The sequence below is a fragment of the Malaya genurostris genome, chromosome 3 (assembly GCF_030247185.1).
Source record: "Malaya genurostris strain Urasoe2022 chromosome 3, Malgen_1.1, whole genome shotgun sequence".
Classification (NCBI taxonomy): domain Eukaryota; kingdom Metazoa; phylum Arthropoda; class Insecta; order Diptera; family Culicidae; genus Malaya; species Malaya genurostris.
The window spans coordinates 201,121,518-201,145,049 of record NC_080572.1 but is presented as its reverse complement, the minus strand read 5'-3'; the positions used below and the strand labels follow the sequence as shown (position 1 = coordinate 201,145,049).

The window sequence follows — 23,532 nt, the reverse complement described above, 5'->3', positions numbered from 1 at the left end:
GAACCAAAAGTCGGATCCAAATGAAATTCAGAAACCTTGTATGGAAGCATAGGACTGTTTATATGAGTCTAAGTTTGTAGAAATCAGTTAAGCCATCTCCAAAAAAATTAATGAAAGTATTTTTCACACAAATTTGCTTATCTCGAACTTCTCGAATGGTACAAGAGTGAAAGAAGTTGTGTTATTCCAGTAATTATTGTTGCAAGCAGTATAAATCAATATAAATATGAAATTGATTTTGAGTTTGAAAATACTGCCTAAAACAAATGTCATGTTTGAGCGATTATGTTGCCAAAAACGAACCGTGCTAAAATTGAAACGTCATGAAAAAGGGGGGTGTGCATAATCTTTAGCTGTTAAGAAACAATAGCATAAAACAATATAAAACTCCTACTACTGGAATAAGTCGAAAAGACGCTTACACATAAATATCGATATCCCCGTTAGAAATGGACGGATTTCAACAATCTATGGCTTGTTGGATATTTATTACCGGGCGGAATCTAAGACTAAAAACATATACTGTTTCCAAGGCCAATCGTGACAGATATTGTCAATTTTGACCAAAAAAATCGTATAACTCAAAAAGTAAACATCCGATCTGAAAACCATTCAATAGCGTTCAGGGTGACGGGGAGATCTTTGATTTGTGGACGAGTGAGCAACATTTGGTAAATTTTTAAACTCCCAAAACACTTCTGCAACAGATTTTTAGTCGTGGCAGCAGCATAGTTTCTTTTTAATGGCGAGACAAATCACTTAAAAGTATGCAAATTTATATTTGCGTCACGAAATCTATTTTTAGATTTACACAGTAAAGCCTTACCTAAAATGAGTAATAACAGTTGAAAAGTTGTACAAAATTTATAACAAATTTAGATATAATGTTGTTATTTGCATATCAACGTTTGTAGAAATTTTGTTATCACCTAAGACAAATTAAGTTATAATTTATGATATTTTAGCTATAAACGAGGTCAAGATTATGACTGAGTTAGAAACGGAACAATCTCAGATATAATTTTGTTTTGTTGAAAAATATATAAAAAAAACTAAAAACTAAACAGAGGCGATTTGAGCCTATTGTAAAAATCGGGAATTTTTATCTCGAAAAAACCGGGAAATTAAAATCGGCAATTCACTTGCCACCCTGCGATTGCTATTAGTTGATTACGCAAACAATTATTTTTCTTCTTTTCTTCGCGTGAAACTTCTTTGAGTTGTATTTGACTTAACATTTGGGTGTAACCCAAAGCAAACGGACCACTGCGACCTATTGATAAAAGATCCCTCATTACTAGGCAGCTTCTCATCGTTTCATTATTATAAGTTCAAGACCCTTGTTTTAAAATTATTATTTAGTAGTAACTTTTCGTTGTGCATTACTGTTAAGCGCACTCATTATTTATATGTTTGCATTGCAAAATGTTCACGCGCCTCCATCAACTTACATTCAACCGTCCGCACTCTTCCATTGGTGTAAAAGTATGATTTATACACCTCTTCCATAGTTCAAAAGCTTCCCAAGTTTAATTCATCAATCGAGTTTGTGGTGAATGTGCAGCATGAAGCTTTTCTCTTCCACGCTCTAACATGAAATCAATATTATGTGCTTAGAACATCGGATAGTCTGGAGTATACCAGAGAAGTCTCTCGTAGCATTCAGTAGAATTTCACGCTGGATAGCGAAACGTCAAGAACGCTTTTAGATAACTGACGCACACCGCCCTGATCCCATCGATTTAGAGGCATAGGAGAATGAGAGAACGTGCTGATTCAGAGCTGAGCACACGTTGATGGAGAGTATTTGCTGGCCGAAAGTCACTGCTATACGGATACAATACGGTGAGATTCGCGAACTGTTGGGTTGGTGTTCATTATTGATGTTTTGAGATTGTCACACAAATTCTTAATATTTGAATGTTTTTCTTCGGTCACTGTTAGGTGATTAACAAAACAAAAGATTATCACAATTGGTGTAGCTGAGATTGTATTTGAGATATCGCAGAAGATAGTCGTACCTGTCGCTATAAGTGTGTTAACATTGTGCTAATCGTCGAATTGTGTTCAGTGAGTTCCACATCTAACTATAGCAGGATTTTAAAATTTTCTCGAAAAACCTGTGAGTATCTAATTTAAAGTGTGAGGTAAGATGGTAATACTCAGTCATATACCGAGTATCTACGTAACACAGATTCCCCCATGCAACGAACGCTCTTCTCCGGCTCGCGATTACATCACAGAGCTACTAGAAGAAGTGCATCGAAAATAGATACCTGTATCATGTGCTGCTGTACTGATAAGCGCCAGGATTAGTCATCCTCAAATTTTTTCAACTGACAACTTGACCAACTTGTCTCCAATTTTTGTAAGCACGAAACATCATCATTATATTTAGTATTCTTCTTCAGAAGTGTGGGACAACTTCTTCCGCTTGTCAACGAGGTAATGTTACTCTCGTTAGTCCGGTAATGCAATTCTTTGTTGTTGACATGTTGATTAATTCGGCACGATGAATCGTTTAGCGAGATGGCTGGAAAATACCTCTACCATGACGAATAATCGCTCTGTGAACTAAGTAGGGTAGTTGACTCAACTGTTAGACTATTACCGTGCATATAAAATGAACCGATTTTCTAACTTTGTTAGTAAAAATACGTCCGAAATTGTTTCCCGGAGAAAATATAAAAATTTCACAATAGAATCTAAAAATATGTTGTTATATAATCGAAAAAAATTAAATTCTTAGAAATCAAAAAATAACTCTTTCATTTATCATATTGAACTTATCACTGACGATTGGCAAAGACTACGATGCGACAGAAACGCCGCAAAGATAGCGAAACCCTTTCGAGTCCATATGCTAGAAATGTATTTTTTTTTATTTAAAAGATATTTTCATTCAGGCCTATTTGCGTACAAGCTTTACGTGGCCGATTGAGCCGATTTTTTAAATAATTTTTTTTTGATTTGGATCTCGTTGTCACCCTTTTTATAGGGGGAGAGGAGCTTCCATTTCCCTCCTGCGAGGATTGAGGGGCACTTTGTTCGTGGTTCGTCTCGTCATCCATTGCCGCATCGGTGGTATTGTTGTTGATTTCCGTCTTGAGTTCGTTGCTAGTTGCTCTAGATGCGCCTTGTTGTACATTGGTTGCAATTGCTGGTTAGTTGGAGGGTAAATTTTTAACTGCAGCTGGTGTACTTTGTTCTATAGGGTATGATGATGGATTCGTTGAAGGGGATGCTTCATTGTTGTTGGTGGCTGCCACAGGTGTACTGGGGTTGCTTGGGTTGGTGTGAAGGAAGCACCGTTGTCCTTTGGTGTAGTTGTCTCCTTGTCGAGTTTATCACATGGCTTACCGTAGTGAACAGCTTTTTGGCAATATTGACATGTGGCCATCTGATTGTCATAGGTAACAAGTGATTTGCACGGAATTCTTGTATCTTGACCGAAAATCACATAAGAAGGTATAGCCTTCTTCAAGTGTATGCGTAATAAACGTACGCCATTTAGAATACCGGGGAAAAAATTCTTCCACTTTTCATTTTCGATAGAGAGAATCTCTCCGTATTGGGACATAGTTTTGCGAATATATGAATCGGTGACGCTTGAGGGAAGATCATGCACACGCACTTCTATAGCACTATCATCCATATATACTGGAATGTTGTACTAAATGTTCTCGTGCTCCACATAGTGCACATTGTTATTGTCTTTTGCGAAATGAATTGCATCCAACTCTTTAAAAAACTGGATGTAAATAACATTATTTGTCTTATTGCATTGAAGTAAATGCACACGTTTAATGTCAAGATGCATTTGCTCCTTAAGCAAACCTTCAAGTTCTCGTATCGAAGGTCGAATTTTGCACTGCCTGAAGTCAACAACAATTGTATTCTTTCATGTCGGCGGTAGCTTTTGTTCGTTTGGTTCACTCATTTCGAGGTCGTTCTATTGGTCACTACACAATACTGTACTTGGTTTCTTCTGTCCCGAACGTAAGAGTTTTTGTTTTATCGACTGACTTGGGTGAGATGTGAAAGCGAACTGTAGAAATGTATTATTTGAATTCGCCATTGCTATGACAAATTTTTCATAACAATTATAAATTAATAAACTCATTCATGTCGTTAAGAATGAAAAATTTGAGCATAATGTCGAAGTTCAATTGTTTCTATTCCATACGATTAGTTATATACTGTGTGCTCAGCTTCATCATAATTGAGCATTCATACGAAATCGAAGGTCAATTTTTTCTTGTATTTTATGATTTGGATCAAGCTGTGCTGCAAGCTATGCATTCTTTATGACCAAAAGGGATAATTTTCTTAATAAGCCATTTTTACTCTAAACTTACTTTTGAGAAGGGAGTAAAAAATTTCATGAAAATTTTTAATGATTCATATTTCAGAAACGGTGGGTCCGATCGATTTGATATCTTCTGCAATGTTTTAGGTAATTAAGAGGACTATGTCAAAAAATGTATTTTTGATATTTTTATTCTTTGATATGCTGTAGCTGAAGTCCAAAATACAATTCTGTCAAATTTTTAGAATGGAGAAATAATATTTGAAAAAGTAACATATTTTCAAAATTATGTAAATTTTCGAAAACTATGACATTTTTTTTATATTTATGAAAGAACGCTAAGTTTCCAATAAAAAAGATGTTAACCAAAATATTGCTATATGCTACCGTTCTCGAGATACAACGCACAGTGGGGAAAAATGGACCAAAAACGCGACGATTTTTTTGAGGTATGATACAGCTGACCACAAAGCACTATTTTGGTGTAAAAACGATTCGATGTATTTAGAAGGACCGCACGAAACGCTATCATGTTCATTTTACCCCAAGTTCGCTTTTTATACTGCATTGTATTCAAGCTTAACTATATAACATGAAACAGAAGAACTTGCAGAAGAGCGAATAGAGTGTTGCCGATGTAAAAAAGTCTAACAAATCGATTGCATGTAGTTTTATTGACAGCAGAAAACTCGTTGCACCGTTTTACCCCATTTCTTTTCTAGTTATAATATTCAGTTGAAATATTATGTACAATCCAAAAGCAGATCCAATTGGATCTATCAATATTAGTTCATAATACGTGCAAAACATCTGTGATCCAATTAAACACAATGGAAATGACAGTACTAGCCTGTTTACCCGTTTTACCCCAATTTATATCAAAAGTCGTATTTCTGGTTAAACTTTCTCTCGCATACCGAAAGCAGTCTGATTGCGGTTGTTGAAAATCGATTGATATTTCGACGAAAAACCTGGAAATAGGATTACAAATGGATTCAATGACCGCACGAACCTTGCTATACCGTTTTACCCCAATTATCCTTTTACTGAGTCTTAAGATTTTGCTCCACATTGAATTCATTTGTAATCCTATTTTCAGACCTTTCTTCGTAATATCAATCGATTTTCATCAACCGCAATCAGCCTGCTTTCGGTATTTGAAAGAAAGTTTAACCAGAAATACGACTTAAGAATTAAATTGGGGTAAAACGGGTTAAACAGGCTAGTACTGTCATTCCCATTGTGTTTAATTGGATCACAGATGTTTTGCACGTGATATGAACCAATATTGATAGGTCATATTGGATCTGCTTCGGGATTGTAAATCTGAATTCAACATAAAATTATATTTGTCGGAAAATTGGATTAAAACGATGTATCACTAAGCATGCGATCATGAACACTATCTGTAAATTATTATTTGAGGTTATATGCGAAACATAGAACTGTCTTGTTTAACCAAAATTGGTCCAAACACCGATCAATAGAACTTTTTTTTCTGTAAATTCACGGAAGAAGATTCTGGTTAAACTTCCTCTCGCATACCGAAAGCAGTCTGATTGCGGTTGATGAAAATCGATTGATATTACGAAGAAAGACCTAGAAATAGGATTACAAATGAATTCAATGATTTGCTTTTGAATATTGTTCATTAAGATTTTGCTGGGTAGTTTCATACTCTATTGTAATTGCATAGTAAAAAAAAAATGTGTTAGTTGTTCCCTCTTTCGCTTTTGAGCCGAATTGAATAGTTCCTTTGCGTTTTTAATGGGATGTTCACGTTCCTTAACAGAATTTACTCTTATAGCCATGCGTTTCGTTGTTCTATATCATATGTATTCTTACATAGGCAAAGACTGGAAAAGAAATATTGGCTTGCTGCGCATTGTAGTGGTGAATTTGAACTTTATCTTGTAGTACAAATGTGTAGTTTTCTGAAACATCACAAATAGCGTGTACCACGTGTTGGTTTTACTCGGAGTCAGAGTCGCCCGTGTGTAAGTTCAAAAAAGAAAACGGTATTAGTTATGGCGACTTTACGTCAAACCGACTAAAATTAATAAATCGTTAAATACAATTGCGGCTTGATTTTCCATAACAATCTGCTTCTGATAAAAAAGGGCAGACTATCAATACAACCTTCATAGAGTCTATCGCCAGCGACTGGCACCGGTAGAGAAGGTGACAAGCGATTATAAATACACTCTCCTACTCAGTGCTTGAGCGGAAAATAGGTATAGAGCGAGAAGACTAGTGTTTGATGAACAGATAAAATGTTTGAATGTATGGTATCATGCCTAACCGTGTTATAGAGCTGTGTCCATCATAAGGCTTAGGGTGGCGAAATGCTAGCGCGTTCGTACGAAATGCATAAGAACGCAGGTTCGAGTCTTGTCTCTGAGCGTATCTTTTTTCAAAAAATCATCTTTTCTGTAATTTCTTCATTCATTTGGCTTCTCCAATATATGTTTCCACTCAGTCATTGCAAAAACTGTGAAATAAACACACGTTGTGAGTCCCTGAGACTGTTAATAGTTTGCAATTCTTAGGCCAAAGTTGAGGAAAGGATGAAAATCCAATTTGTATTTCAGTGTTCATTTTCTTAAATCGGTTGTAGGCTTCCGCAAAGTAGCCTTTTTTGAACAGCTTGGTATTGTCCGTCCTTCCTAATTGTTACACAATTAGGTTCCTAATTGTTACACAAACAAGTTCTTTGTTTGGAGCAAATATATGTCTTTTTATGATGTTTACTATCTCGTATTATTCTCCATAATATATTTAACAGAACTAATTTTTGTTTTATTAATTAGGACTCTGAACATCCATACAAGCATCATACCAGGGGCGGCAAGTTCCATGAATTATTAGGGAAGCACAAAATAATATTACTACAGATCATTAAATTTTACAATATATAAATCATTTTTGTAAAGGGAACGGAAAGGTTCGATCAAATGAAAAGCAAGCAAGTTTAGTTTCTCTTCCGAACGTTATGACACGATCACAAAAATTTTCCGTACAATTCTAGCAATAACCAACATTCGAAAGTAGTAAAGTATAGCACATTTCAAATTGTAGTAGATTAATTAAAAAATTTTAATAACTTATTTAAGCAATATGAACTATTAGGGAGACGAATCACGGTGATAACAGGTGTTATATCATAAGATATTTGTAGCAAATTTTCAAATATTTATTCCAGTTGTCAAAATATTGGGAGGGCATGGCCATTCCAATAAATCTTTTGAAGGGGCAAAAAGTACTCTAAGAAAATAACAGGTATGTTTACATCAGAAACTTGGGAAACATATTGTCTGATTCTTTACGAAAAATACATATTGGTTTTCTCATATATATTTTACATCATAATATTAGAAAAAAAAGCAATATCATAGAATTAATATTAGTTTTTGCTTAAGAATTTATCTACTGTATCAAGAAAATTGCTTTAATGTTAACAAGATTCAAAGATCATCAAAAATCGTTACAGAAATAAAAGATTCCCGATTTTTTTTGAACCCGCTGTATCTCAAGAACGGTAGCATATAGCAAAATTTTGATAAACATCTTTTTTTGTTGGAAATGAAGCATTCTTTAAAAAAAAAAATGGTTGAAAAATATATAAAAATATTATTTTATGATTTTCAAACATTTAAATTATTTTGAAAATATGTAACATTTTGAAATATTTTTTCCCTATTCTAAAAATTTGCAGTATTTTATTTTGCACTTCAGCTACAACATATAAGAAAATAAAAAAAAATCAAAAATACATTTTTGGAGACATTTGAATTTAATAACACTTAAAGTTTTTAATTACCAACACAAAATAAATTACCTAGAATATTGCGGAAGATACCATATGGGTCGGACCCACCGTTACAGAGATATATGTTATTGAAAATTTTCAAGGGATTTTTTCTTAGTTCCTTCTCAAAAGTAAGAATAGAGTTAAAATGGTAAACTGACGATGAAAATTGTTTCGTTTTGCCATGAATAACGCTTATGCGAAATTTGAGCCAAACCAACAATACAAAAAAAATCGAAGTAAAATAAAATCGTGAATTCGAATAAAGCTGACATGCTCCTTTCACATTTCCAAATATCGATAATCGTTCGTATTTGTCGATTGTGTGAACTTTACAACTTTCAGTGCTTTACTTCCACAATCGTAATGGTGCATCTTCTACCACATAATTAAATAACGCGGAAGTCGGTGTTGAATAGTCGTTTGCACCGCACACGTATAGCTCTTGGCTCCTGGAAATTTTTTCAGGCTACCTAAAGTTTCATTGATTCAAGGCTTCAGTATTTTTCAAGGCTACCTGAATCACTAACAGTCTTTTTGAAGACTAACAATTAGTCAGGCTTTCTCAAGGCTATACAAAGAGTGATATTAGAGTGACTAAGTGATACAAAGAGTGATATTAGAGTGACTCAGATATTAATCAGCCTTTTTAAGGCTACACTCTTAAAAAATGTTACATCTTTCTAGATGCACATAAAAGGAGCGTCGCGATTCACTTACATTCACAATACAAAGCATTTGAAGATAAGTTATATCATTAACTTTACAGTTGTTTCAGCTGAAACTCACATCGATACAGACGCAAAATTTATGTTTACATGTTAGTAGATGTAATAATGTGTCATCATCGAAGAAATTACGGCATACTCGAATTTACGTCAAGCGTAAATTTCATTTTTTCTAAGAGTGTAGTTATTCAAAGAACTATTATTCGAACTAATTCTAATTAATAAACTTCTTTATTAAGACTACCACAAAATCAGTCTTTATCAAGACTTTTCCAAACTAGGAGTCTAATCGAAGACTAATTTAGCCTAGTTAATTTAATTTAAAATTTCATTAATTTCAAAAATGCCTGCGTCCAACCGGAAAAGCAACAAGCCTAAGGCTAAAAATAATTCAATAAAGAATAAATCACAATCCGTTATTCAAAATTTTTCTAATAACTTTCACGATCTTATAGAATCTGAATGTAAAAATAAAAGACAACGGACGGATTTCCATTCCGTTGATTCTATGCCGTCTAACAATATTTACGAGATTCTTCCTGAATCCGATTGTAGCGACATAGAAGAAAATTCTTCAAAAATTTCCAAAATGGACGCTTGTCGTTCTGGGAAGAAACAACAATCTATGTCTCCAGTGACGGTGATGATTTCCGACTTCAAATCATTCCGTACTGAGCTTTCTACTTTTCTCCCGGAAGTAAAAGCCTCATTTCAAATCGGATGAAGAGGAGAATGTCGAGTTTTGGTTCATGGATTGGAAGATTATGAACGTCTTATCCGATATTTGTCCGAGAAACTTCATAAATTTTATTCATATGATATAAAATCACCCAGACCCTTCAAGGCTGTCTTGAAAGGCTTATCAAATGATCAAAGTATTGATGAAATTAAAAATGAACTAAAAGAATTGCTTGGTTTTGCCCCTTCCCAAGTAATACTTATGAAAAAAGAGCGAATGGTACTTCTAAACCACGCTCTGGAATTTCCCATGAACTTTACCTAATACACTTCAATCGAAGTGATGTAAACAATATGAAAACTTTTGAAAAAGTACGTTTCATTTCCCACATTAAAATTCATTGAGAACATTATAAACGGCATAATCGTATTGCAAACTTATCGCAATGTTAGTCGTTGCCAAGGCTTCGGCCATGGAACCAAAAATTGTCATATGGATATACGTTGTTTGAATTGTGGTAAATCGCATTCGAAAGATGTTTGTCCAATGAATGAAATTTTCGGATAAATTTTCATGTTCAAATTGCGATAGAAATCATAAATCCAATTATTTGAAATGTCCTGTCAGGGAAAAAAATTTAAACGCTCTATCGCTTAGACAACAAGTCAAATCAACGACCTTAAATTTACAGAACATACCTGAAAATAAAAAAAACCGTTACAAATACCACGCCTAATTCTTCTAAGGCACTTATTTCTTCGAATTTAAAACAAAAAACAGGTACGCCTGCCAATTCGTCTTCTAACGAAAACAATTTATTGACAGGTAGATCGACCTCTTCATCATCTTCTTCTAATGTCAGTTATGCTAGTATAGCAGGTAGAAATCTACCACTTAATTCTTCTAATGTAAATAATCAAAACACAGGTCCCGATGTTGCCTTGAGACTCCTGGTGTTTTTCATTAGCTTACTTCCCAAAAAGATGGAAAAACGCTGAAGTAATTCCTATCCTCAAACCTGATAAAAACCCAACAGAAACATCAAGTTATCGACCAATTAGCTTACTTTCTTCTATCAGTAAACTTTTTGAAAAAAATATCTTGTTGAGAATGATGTCTCATATAAATGAGAATTCATTTTTTTTTACCAGAGCAGTTTGGGTTTCGTCATGAACATTCAACTTCTCATCAACTGGTAAGAGTTACGAACATGATGAAAGCAAATAAATCTTCTGGGTTATCCACTGGAGTTGCTCTTCTAAACATAGAAAAAGCATTCGACAGTGGTTGGCACAAAGGTTTAATAGCAAAAATGTCTGATTTCCAGTTTCCTATTTATTTGATCAAAATGGTTCAAAATTATTTAATTGATCGCACTCTTCAGGTTAGCTATCAGAATTGTAAATCTGAATTGCTACCCGTACGAGCCGGTGTTCCGCAGGGTTCGAGCGTAGCTCCAATCTTGTATAATATTTTCACTTCTGATCTTCCAAATCTACCCGTTGGTTGTCAGAAATCGCTATTCTGTGACGACACAAGTCTGTTAGCCACAGATAGAAATCTAAGAGTGATCTGCAGTCGCCTACAAAGAAGTTTAAATATTTTCAGTGATTATCTGTCAAAATGGAAAATTAAACCAAATGCAGCAAAAACGCAATTAATTATCTTTCCTCACAAGCCAAGAGCTTCTTTTCTAAAACCAAACAATAATCACATTCTCAAATTGAATGGCTTGGAATTGACATGGTCTTATCAAGCTAAATACTTAGGTTTAACGTATGACAAAAAACTCACTTTCAAGGATCACATTGAAGGAATCCAGGCAAAGTGTAATAAATATATTAAATGTTTATATCCTCTTATAAACAGAAATTCTAAGCTCTGTCTAAAAAACAAACTGTTAATTTATAAACAAATTTTCAGACCAGCCATGCTTTATGCGGTACCAATTTGGTCAAGTTGTTGTTCCACCAGGAAGAAAACGCTTCAAAGGATTCAGAATAAAATTCTGAAAATGATTTTGAAGCGTCCTCCCTGGTTTAGCACAAATGAGTTACACAGACTCACAAATATAGAACCATTAGATGTAATGTCACATAATATTATAAGCAAATTCCGACAAAAATCGATGCAATCTTCAATTGAATCGATTCGCTCTCTGTATTAGTAAGTTAGCATATAAGTTCCTTTTCCCCATTACACAATACAAGTAGGTTTAAAATTTTCCCTACACAAAAATCTCAGAATTGCGGAAGCAAATGAACCATGAATCCTCATGGTAACAACCAAATCATATATATAATAGGGCTGAAAAGTCACCACTTGTGGCTGAATACCCAATTTAAATCTTAATAATTTGATTTTGACTCATATTCCAATAAATAGTTATTTAAAAAAAATAACGCGGTATAAATGAGAGTAAAAAAATACAGCAAACAATATTATAGTTGTTTTTTGCTATTGTTGTTGTACATACTCAGTGGAGGGAAACTTCGCATAGTTCATTGGGAATATTTAAATGGTTATTTAAAAAAAATGATTTGTTGAATTTATGTGATGTTTACAGCTGGTGAGTACTTTTTGTCACCATTTATTTATCTACTACAAAACCTTAATTGTTGACCCCGATTCAGGAAATGGAACTGAATTCAGATCAAGAATTCAGTTCATGAATTTAGTTCTGGAACTTTCAGAATCCAGGTTCTAGGTTTGGAACTGAATTAAGTTCCAAAATTCTGGTTTATAACTCTAAATCCAGATCTAAAATTCATATCTTGAATTGTGTTACAGAATGCTGGAGTTGAAATTAAATTGAAAACCTGAAATTATGCTCAGAATTCAGTTCTAGAATCCAATCAAACTGAGGTTTTACATCAAAGGACTGTTACAGCTGTCGTCCAATTCCTACAAAGGTAAACGTCGTCGTCCAATTCCGACAAAGGTCTGACGTCCAATTCCGACAAAGGTACAAGAAGAATGATCGATTTTCGACCATGATTTATCTTTTAAACGCCTGCATCTCAGTCATAACCGAAGAGAAAAAAGTAGGAGGTATCGCAGGGGTAAATAATACACTTCAAAGAGGAGCTGTGCAAAACATGGTTAATTACTTTTCAGTGGAAAAAAGTGACACCTGTGTGTATTTTAGTGTTGCAATAATTCCATGTTAGCCCTTTCTTTCACTCGGGTATGATAGATCCAGTGAAGCATAATCAGTATTGTTGAATTTCAATATAGAACGATTATCTATTTATTGTACTAAATCGCGCCACTGTTCAGGACTATTGTTATAATCAATTTCATTCTGTTTTATCATTTTTCAGAGATTCGTTAGCTCAACATATATTTATACCAAACAATCATGTTCGCACTTTGGTACTTTTCTCTTGCTGTGGATGAAATAAGGTAAGTGACAGTTTTTATTAATAAAGAGCAAATGCATGGTATATAACACCTATGATAAAGTTCATGCTTGATAGAGCTGAGTATCTAAATGTTTTTCACAGTTTACTTGCCGCTTACAAACTTGTTAAAAACATGCCGATAATCTAATCAGTCGTCAGACTTAATCAAAATTTCCTTATTGATAATGTATGATCAATAATAATTTTACCAAATTGGAACTAATTGTCAAGCATTTCTTTATATTAAGGGATCACACATTTAATCAAATACTTAACTATTTCATGAAAGTTTCAAACGCCCTTTGATAAATTATCAACCTTCTACGTATATTATACTTGGGTGCATGGTGCTGAACTAACCAATAACAATAACAATCAATTTACATGTGATGTGCATGTATTTTTAAGAATTTTTTTATAACGAGACTCTTCAAAAATTACGCTCATGCATTATTATAGCATAATTAAAGCATAATTAAACGTTGAGTATATCGGATGAAACGAACAAATTCAAGCTAACGGTAGACCACTAACGTTTTCGTCACGAGCCCTGCCGTCTGTCACGAAATAATGAGACAAATTATTTCATTTTTGATGTTATTCAAAATGTTGGCCTAGCTAGTCATCGTTGGTGCAGAATGCAGACGGAAAAACTGCACTTCATTCAAGCCGATCCTAGTATAAAATTTGCATTCTTTATAGAATAGAAGAGTTTTCGTGTTTCTCTTAATCAATTCTTGGATGTCTTGGAGGCATTGTTGTTGAGTCACTTACAAATATTGTATCAATTTCTTCTGTGATTGAAACGCGTCTTGGACGAGTTTGGCTTCCAATTCGAAGTCTTCGAAAAGCTCCTCTCTTCCACCGTTTGTGATAAGTTATTTCACACTCATACATATACTTACTATCATTTTGTAGGGCAATCTCTTCTCTATGTTTGTTAATAATATGTTGTAATTACATCTAGAAACAATCAGTCCCCCAGGGGGTAAATCAAGTCTGCAATGATTAAATTCATTACTAGGGTGTCTATGGGGTCCTTTTTTGTGTATATTTACGTTTAATTTTTGAGAAAGATGAGATAAAACATTATTTTAGACAAATTTAGGATTTTTTTTGTAAGTTGAATGTCTCAAAATTTCTTATTCACTCGTTTCTTATTGTATTGTAATATGACCATGTAACATTAAATCTTTCACACATCCCAGACCATGCAACATTAAATCTTTCCCACACTTCAGACCACACGCACTTGACAAATTTCCATAAAACACGTACTCGACAAATTTCCATTTGACACCAAGTCACGAAGCCCAGAAACCCACTTGAAATATAAACTTCACCTACATAAGACAATTAAATTGTCAGCACTTACTTCAACCCAACGAAAAATATCGCATTTATACAACAAACGTAAACACGGAAACTTGAGCATCAAATATCAACTAAAAACAATTCAGTTATGTCATTTCCCCGCTTCTCCACTTCCCACACCTCTACACCTCTCTCAAACAGTGCCATATGGCATGACCTAGAATAACGGTAACCCAGGAAAAGACACTGACTCGAACCGACACTCACGAGAGTTAAACCTGACTACTCTCAACCTCCCCTCTCCGCATCACACTCACACACTTGTCTAGAAACATTACTCACTCTCTCTCTTACTCAAATAGATTACAATGACCGAGACACGTCATTGGTTAAATCAGACTTAAGCTACGCGTTCTAACTCCTCCCCCCCGGATTTATAGCAATCCATACTGGAAATTTTAATTTAACAAAGTTAGGAGAGAATAGACTATAAAAGGATGATATTTAAATAAAGAAGACAGATTATGATTATGTTTGAAACCGTGCGTACTTTTTATTAAATGGCGACCGTGTGTTTTTCCGACCAGCGATTCCGTGGTGTGCAAGTGATAGAATTTCTTAATGATTCGCGGGAATTGAACTTGTGAAACAATTCGGTTTCAGTTAAAGTACTATTGACTGTTTTATACGTGCAAGTGATGGAATTTCTTAACGATTCTCGGGAATTGAACTTGTGAAACAATTCGGTTTCAGTTAAAGTACTATTGACTGTTTTATAAGTGCAAGTGATAAGGCAAAAAAAAAAAAAAAAAAATTCGAAGAAATAAACTCTAACAATGATCAGGATTCAAAATTCGGAACAGTGCAAAAGTGCCTATATTTTTTCAAAGGAAGTTACTACTGCTTCAAAGAAATTAACTTATGAAATGGTTGCAAGCCTGTAAAAAGTGTTCCTGACATTCCACAGTGATGGCAACAAGCTCCAATTATCGGTGATTTGGTGAAGTGTGCGATTTGGCTTAAGTGGCTAAACAGAATACAAGAAATTGACTTATGAAATAGTTGCATGCCCGTAAAAAGTGTTCCTGGCATCCCACAGTGATGGCAACAAATTCCAATTATTGGTGATTTGGTAAAGTGTGCAATTCGGCTTTAGTGGCTAACAATAAACAGAATGCAATAACTGATAAACGAGTGTTTAATGATGAAAAGATGCAAGTGACGATCGTTATTATCGTTAGTTTGTTCGACTTTCGGTAATTGGTGCTCGTTTGATAGCAGTGAATAACCAGAAAACATCGTGCGACGCTAACTATGAACTACCGGAGAAATTCTGTGTGCAAACAGAATTAAAACAAAACCGTGTGTCACCAAGGAAGGATCCGCTACAACACGAAGAGACGACGACAACGCTCACACAGGAGTACCGGCAACATGAGGACGAAAAGGGAGTAAAACTAAGGTACTGTGCTTAAATTAGGAAGTAGGGACAACTAGCTAGGAATATATCGAGTTGAGACAAAAACAACATTTGTGAATAGGATTATGGGTTGGTTTTCGTCAGACGAAACCATCAATAAAACAATAGCCTCCCCGACGAGAGAAACGGAAGGCATCGCACTCTGCGCGTTGGTAGGGATAGTAATAGGCTATCTGCTACTGAAAGGCCTACTAAAATTACACAAACAATATACGGAAAAGATAGCAGTCAAGGCCGCACGTCAGGTACAACTGACCAACGTTTAAATTTAGACTACGTACACAAACATTTTTAGGCGACAATGGAAAATTCTTATAACGACAAATGGCCTTTAACGGTCAAAGAGAAACTTAATGAAATTAAAATTCGTGTAGAGGAAAAACGCAAACAGGCGATTCCTGAAAAACACAAATGTGGTTATGCATGTATATTCATGTCCAGAAGACTACACACTATATCTTATAATTGCGAAAGGAATGACTTTTTCTTTTAACAAAAAAAAAAAAAAAAAATTTTTTAGCGATAAAAATAATATAATGTCCACTTAAAATACGATAAATTTTTATATAAACGTTATATATATCCAAGCAAAAATGAAATGCAAAATTATAAGGAGCTAGAAAAACTCCACATTTATGTAAAAAAGTCGATAAACACGAAACTATCAGAAAAATTACTCGACGAAAAATTGAATAGATGCCAAGAATTAAAAACAGACCTTGAAAAATTTTTTACAAAAGAACAAGAAATTATCGACGACAAAACTTTCCACAACTTAGTAAAAAATACGAGACTGTGGACTGACGAAATTTGCGAAATAATAAAATTTAAACTCGCATGTATTAAAGCAACCAAAAACGACACAATGACCCAAACAACAACCCCGTTCGACTTACGTCAGGCGACGGCTCTTATACAACCTTACGATGGTTCTCCTGAGAACTTATACACGTTTATCGACTCAGCTAGATTGCTGAATGAGTTAGTTCTGCCAGACCACATGGCCATGGCAATAAAATTTCTAAAAACCAGACTGTCCGGAAAAGCCAGACAAGGCATTCCTGAAACAGTCAACACAATCGATAATTTGATACAACTAGTCGAGGAAAGGTGTAAAATCACGACCACCCCCGAAAGTATCATAGCAAAAATAAACACATTAAAGCAAAAAAACTCAATAAATAGTTTTTGCGATGAAATTGAAACCCTCTGCACAAAACTCGAAAATACCTATGTCGAGCAAAATATCCCACTACCAGTGGCAAAATCAATGAGCACTAAGATAGGGGTAAACGCTCTAATAAAAGGGTGTAACAACACCGAATTAAAAATAATTCTCAAAGCTGGTAATTTCAGCAACATTAGAGAAGCAAACCAGAAAGCACAAGAATTGGGTACAGATGAAATAACCCACTCCCAAATAATGCACACACGTTTTGTTCAACAGCACCAACAACGTGTGAATAATTTTAATAGAGGGCCAAGACAATATAATGCACCCAGATATCCAGTGCAATACAATAGGTATCCACAAAAACAATTATTTCATAATAATAGAAATAATTATAATCATAATAATTTTAATAATAATTTCAACCATAACAATTTTAATGCAAATAATCAAGAATTCCGGCATGAAGGTAATATGCGGAATACAACAAATTACCGTGGAAGACCCCGCAGAGAAGGTCAATACCACGAAAATTTCCGAAGGAACGGAAATAACAGAATATTATTAACCAACGAGGAACAGATGGAAAATGCCTCACAAAATGAAACATTAAATATAATACCAAGTCAGTACGAACAAGTACAAAATATTAACCAATACCCAACGAACCAAAATTTTTAAGAAAGACCTTGTATACCATGAATATACACGCCGCTAATTTTATCAAAGTAGGTATAAGAATGACAAATTCAATATGCACATTTATTATAGATTCAGGTGCAGATATATCAGTATTTAAAGCAAACAAAATATCTCCGCAACAACCAATCAATATAAATAATAAAATTAAACTTACCGGAATTACCGATGGCGAGATAGAAACCATCGCATCGACAGAAACAGAATTAATATTTAACAACGAAGTTTCTATTAAACATAGATTCCACCTAGTAAGCCCAAATTTTCCTATTTCTACAGATGGCATCTTAGGTAGAGATTTCCTATCGGCTCATAAATGCCTAATAGATTATGAATGTTGGATATTAAACTTTACAATTAACAATATTCCAATAGCAATACCGATTCAAGATACAATCGATAAAAATTACATTATACCAGGAAGATGCGAAGTTATCAGAATAATGCAAAATTTAAATATCAGTGAGGACATGGTACTACACTCACAGGAAATTAAACAAGGGTTATTTTGCGCAAGCGCAATTATTTCACCACAAAAACAATTCGTAAAATTTATGAATACTACTGACAAACCTATAAAGGTCAGCCAATCTGAATTCAAGCCAATTTTAGAACCTTTAAGCAAGTACACAATTTTGAAAAACAACATGTACAAAAATAACACTAGAAAAAACAAAGTCCTAACTGAACTCGATTTAAGCAATGTACCCATATACGCTAAAAACAGCCTGGAAAAATTAATTTCAAACTATTCTGATATATTTTGCTTACCAGACGAACCAGTTTCGTCAAACAATTTTTATTCACAAAATATTGAACTGAGCGATAGAGTCCCAGTATACATTCCCAACTACAAAACGATTCACTCACAAAGCAACGAAATTGCAACACAAGTAAACAAAATGTTGAGAGATGATATTATCGAACCATCCATATCACCATATAACAATCCAATTTTACTAGTCCCGAAAAAATCAGAAAACAATAATACAAAATGGAGATTAGTAGTTGATTTCCGGCAACTTAACAAAAAAATATTAGCCGATAAATTCCCACTGCCAAGAATCCTAGATCAGCTTGGTAGAGCAAAATATTTTACAACTCTGGATTTAATGTCAGGATTCCATCAAATACCCTTAGAAGTAAACTCCAGGAAATTTACAGCATTTTCAACCCAATCCGGTCACTTTCAATTTAAAAGATTACCGTTTGGTTTAAATATCAGCCCAAACAGTTTTCAAAGAATGATGACAATCGCAATGTCAGGATTAACACCTGAACATGCTTTTGTATATATAGATGATATTATAGTAGTTGGATGTTCAATTCAACACCACCTTCAGAATTTAGAGAAAGTTTTTGAACGCATTAGGAAGTACAATCTCAAATTAAACCTCAATAAGTGTAAATTTTTTAATACAGAAGTAACATATTTAGGTCACAAAATTACAGACAAAGGAATACTACCGGATAGTAATAAATACGAAGCAATAAAAAATTACCCTACGCCAACAAGTAGCGACGACGTACGAAGATTCGTTGCCTTTTGCAACTATTACAGAAAATTCGTCCCAAATTTCGCAACCATAGCCTACCCATTAAATCAGCTACTAAAGAAAAACCAGAAATTTTCATGGACATTAGAATGTCAGCATGCTTTTGTAACCTTAAAATCCTTCTTAATGTCACCAAAACTTCTACAATACCCAGATTTTAATGAACAATTTATTTTAACCACAGACGCCTCAGACGTTGGATGTGGTGCAGTTTTATCACAAATAATTAATGGCAATGACCTACCAATAGCATTCGCCAGCAAAAGCTTTACACCCGGAGAAAAAAATAAATCAGTAATTTTGAAAGAATTGACAGCAATACACTGGTCAATTAATTACTTTAAGTCCTACCTATATGGACGTAAATTAACTATACGAACGGATCACAGACCGTTAGTATTTCTATTTAATATGAAAAACCCAACCTCCAAATTAACTAGAATGAGGTTAGATTTAGAGGAATTTGAATTTAATATAAAGGGTGATTTTTTAAGAGCTTGAGAACTTTTTTAAACAATAAAACGCATAAAATTTGCAAAATCTCATCGGTTCTTTATTTTAAACGTTAGATTGGTACATGACATTTACTTTTTGAAGATAATTTCATTTAAATGTTGACCGCGGCTGCGTCTTAGGTGGTCCATTCGGAAAGTCCAATTTTGGGCAACTTTTTCGAGCATTTCGGCCGGAATAGCCCGAATTTCTTCGGAAATGTTGTCTTCCGAAGCCGGAATAGTTACTGGCTCATTTCTGTAGACTTTAGACTTGACGTAGCCCCACAAAAAATAGTCTAAAGGCGTCAAATCGCATGATCTTGGTGGCCAACTTACCGGTCCATTTCTTGAGATGAATTGTTCTCCGAAGTTTTCCCTCAAAATGGCCATAGAATCGCGAGCTGTGTGGCATGTAGCGCCATCTTGTTGAAACCACATGTCTACCAAGTTCAGTTCTTCCATTTTTGGCAACAAAAAGTTTGTTAGCATCGAACGATAGCGATCGCCATTCACTGTAACGTTGCGTCCAACAGCATCTTTGAAAAAATACGGTCCAATGATTCCACCAGCGTACAAACCACACCAAACAGTGCATTTTTCGGGATGCATGGGCAGTTCTTGAACGGCTTCTGGTTGCTCTTCACTCCAAATGCGGCAATTTTGCTTATTTACGTAGCCATTCAACCAGAAATGAGCCTCATCGCTGAACAAAATTTGTCGATAAAAAAGCGGATTTTCCGAATGGACCACCTAAGACGCAGCCGCGGTCAACATTTAAATGAAATTATCTTCAAAAAGTAAATGTCATGTACCAATCTAACGTTTAAAATAAAGAACCGATGAGATTTTGCAAATTTTATGCGTTTTATTGTTTAAAAAAGTTCTCAAGCTCTTAAAAAATCACCCTTTAGAATATATTCAAGGTAAAAGTAATGTTGCAGCCGATGCGTTATCACGCATAATAATGTCTTCCGATGAATTAAAGGCAAATAGTATTTTGATGGTTAATACAAGGTCAATGTCAAAAAAACAAGAACTGATAAAAAAGAAAAAAGAACAAGATAAATTAAATAATACCAAAAATACTAACTATAATAATAATTTAAGTAATAATCCTTGCATCAACAGTGAGCCTGATCAACTCTCTGTTTATTCAACGGAAACTCCTAGCGAAGTAAGAAACTTATTGAAAATGAGGTGTTTTTTCGAAAACAACCACATTATAATTGATACATACCAAGGGATACAAAAACAAAAACCGATGCATCGTGTAATTACAGAAATAAGAGATATCAGACAAACACTCGTGTTTGCAATCTCCAAATATGAAGAAGAAATGAGAAAATTAAAAGTTAGCAGAGTAGCAATCTCTTGCAATGATAAAATATTTGAAATGGTACCTATGGAAATGTTTAAAGGTCTCGCCCTAAAAACAATTAAAACATTACAAATTATTATCTACAAACCACCGAAGTTTATTAGTAAACCTCAGGAAATACAAACAATATTAAAGAATCACCATGAACTACCAACAGGAGGACACATCGGACAAAACAGATTGTACCTCAAATTAAGAGAAATATACACATGGAAATTTATGAAAAGTTCAATTGCTAATTTCATCAAGGCCTGTGAAATTTGCAAAAAGAACAAAATTATTAAACATACTAAAGAAAAATTACAAATTACTAATACACCTAACAAACCATTTGAAGTAGTGGCAATCGATACGGTTGGACCATTACCCAAAACAATCCATAATAATAGATACGCTGTAAGCATACAGTGTGAATTAACCAAATACGTTGTATATATACCTATTCCAACCAAAGAAGCTAACATCGTAGCTAAAGCGTTAGTAGAAAATTTCATTTTAACTTACGGTAAATTTCTTGAGTTAAAAACCGACAGAGGAACCGAATATAAAAACGAGGTTCTAGAACAAATTTGCAAATTATTAAAAATTAAACAAACATTTTCGACAGCTTATCATCCTCAGACAATTGGTTCTTTGGAAAGAAATCACAGATGCCTCAACGAGTTTCTGCGATCTTTTATCAACGAACATCAATCTGACTGGGATGATTGGTTACAATACTATGCATTTTCATATAACACAACACCACACTCAGATCATGGGTATACACCCTACGAACTAGTTTTCGGCGTAAAAGCCAGACTACCACAAGAAATTTATTCAGACAAAATTGAACCAATATATAATTTCGACATGTACAATAAAGAGTTACAATACCGACTACACAAATCACACGAAATAGCAAACAAACATTTAATACACCAAAAAGAATTCAGAAAATCAACAACAGATCACCTATGCAATCCGATAGAAATACAATTGAACGACATAGTGTATCTACAAAACGAAAATAGACGCAAACTAGATCCATTTTATATTGGTCCATTTAAAGTTACACAACTTCAAGATTCAAATTGTGAAATACAAAATTTACAGTCAAAAGAAAAAACCATTGTTCACAAAAATAGACTCATCAAAGCATAAAATACAAAATTGTAACATAAACTTTTAGAATTAAGATTTAGATACCGAGCTTAACACCACGTAAAACAAAAAAAAAAAAAGAGAGAAAAATCAAAAAATAATTGCCGTGGATGTAAGTGAAGTTTTACTCAGCTTCTCTGAGAAAAACTGTAAAATTCGGTTATTTTAGATATAAGAAAACACTGTAATATATATTAAAATTGTTAGGGAGTTCGAACGCAACAGTAAACTAATCCCTTAAAGCACTACAGAATGATTTCCCTTCGTTACATCATTCTTCCAAAAGGGGGATGATGTAATATGACCATGTAACATTAAATCTTTCACACATCCCAGACCATGCAACATTAAATCTCTCCCACACTTCAGACCACACGCACTTGACAAATTTCCATAAAACACGTACTCGACAAATTTCCATTTGACACCAAGTCACGAAGCCCAGAAACCCACTTGAAATATAAACTTCACCTACATAAGACAATTAAATTGTCAGCACTTACTTCAACCCAACGAAAAATATCGCATTTATACAACAAACGTAAACACGGAAACTTGAGCATCAAATATCAACTAAAAACAATTCAGTTATGTCATTTCCCCGCTTCTCCACTTCCCACACCTCTACACCTCTCTCAAACAGTGCCATATGGCATGACCTAGAATAACGGTAACCCAGGAAAAGACACTGACTCGAACCGACACTCACGAGAGTTAAACCTGACTACTCTCAACCTCCCCTCTCCGCATCACACTCACACACTTGTCTAGAAACATTACTCACTCTCTCTCTTACTCAAATAGATTACAATGACCGAGACACGTCATTGGTTAAATCAGACTTAAGCTACGCGTTCTAACTCCTCCCCCCCGGATTTATAGCAATCCATACTGGAAATTTTAATTTAACAAAGTTAGGAGAGAATAGACTATAAAAGGCTGATATTTAAATAAAGAAGACAGATTATGATTATGTTTGAAACCGTGCGTACCATTTAATAATAAATACGCACGGTTTCAAACATAATCATAATCTGTCTTCTTTATTTAAATATCATCCTTTTATAGTCTATTCTCTCCTAACTTTGTTAAATTAAAATTTCCAGTATGGATTGCTATAAATCCGGGGGGGAGGAGTTAGAACGCGTAGCTTAAGTCTGATTTAACCAATGACGTGTCTCGGTCATTGTAATCTATTTGAGTAAGAGAGAGAGTGAGTAATGTTTCTAGACAAGTGTGTGAGTGTGATGCGGAGAGGGGAGGTTGAGAGTAGTCAGGTTTAACTCTCGTGAGTGTCGGTTCGAGTCAGTGTCTTTTCCTGGGTTACCGTTATTCTAGGTCATGCCATATGGCACTGTTTGAGAGAGGT

The 23,532-nt window shown here is 34.4% G+C and overlaps 1 protein-coding gene across 1 annotated transcript in view; it reads left to right on the top strand.

The window, feature by feature from the left end:
* The first annotated feature begins 1,940 nt into the window (after positions 1-1,940).
* The window catches only part of LOC131434570 (arginine kinase 1), a 243,705-nt gene continuing 222,113 nt past the window's right edge, over positions 1,941-23,532 (top strand). Inside the window, exons 1-2 of the mRNA XM_058601405.1 lie at positions 1,941-2,122; positions 12,848-12,929. Of these exons, the coding sequence (XP_058457388.1) occupies positions 12,886-12,929 (44 nt within the window). The 5' untranslated portion in view covers positions 1,941-2,122; positions 12,848-12,885. The remainder of the gene's footprint in view (positions 2,123-12,847; positions 12,930-23,532) is intronic.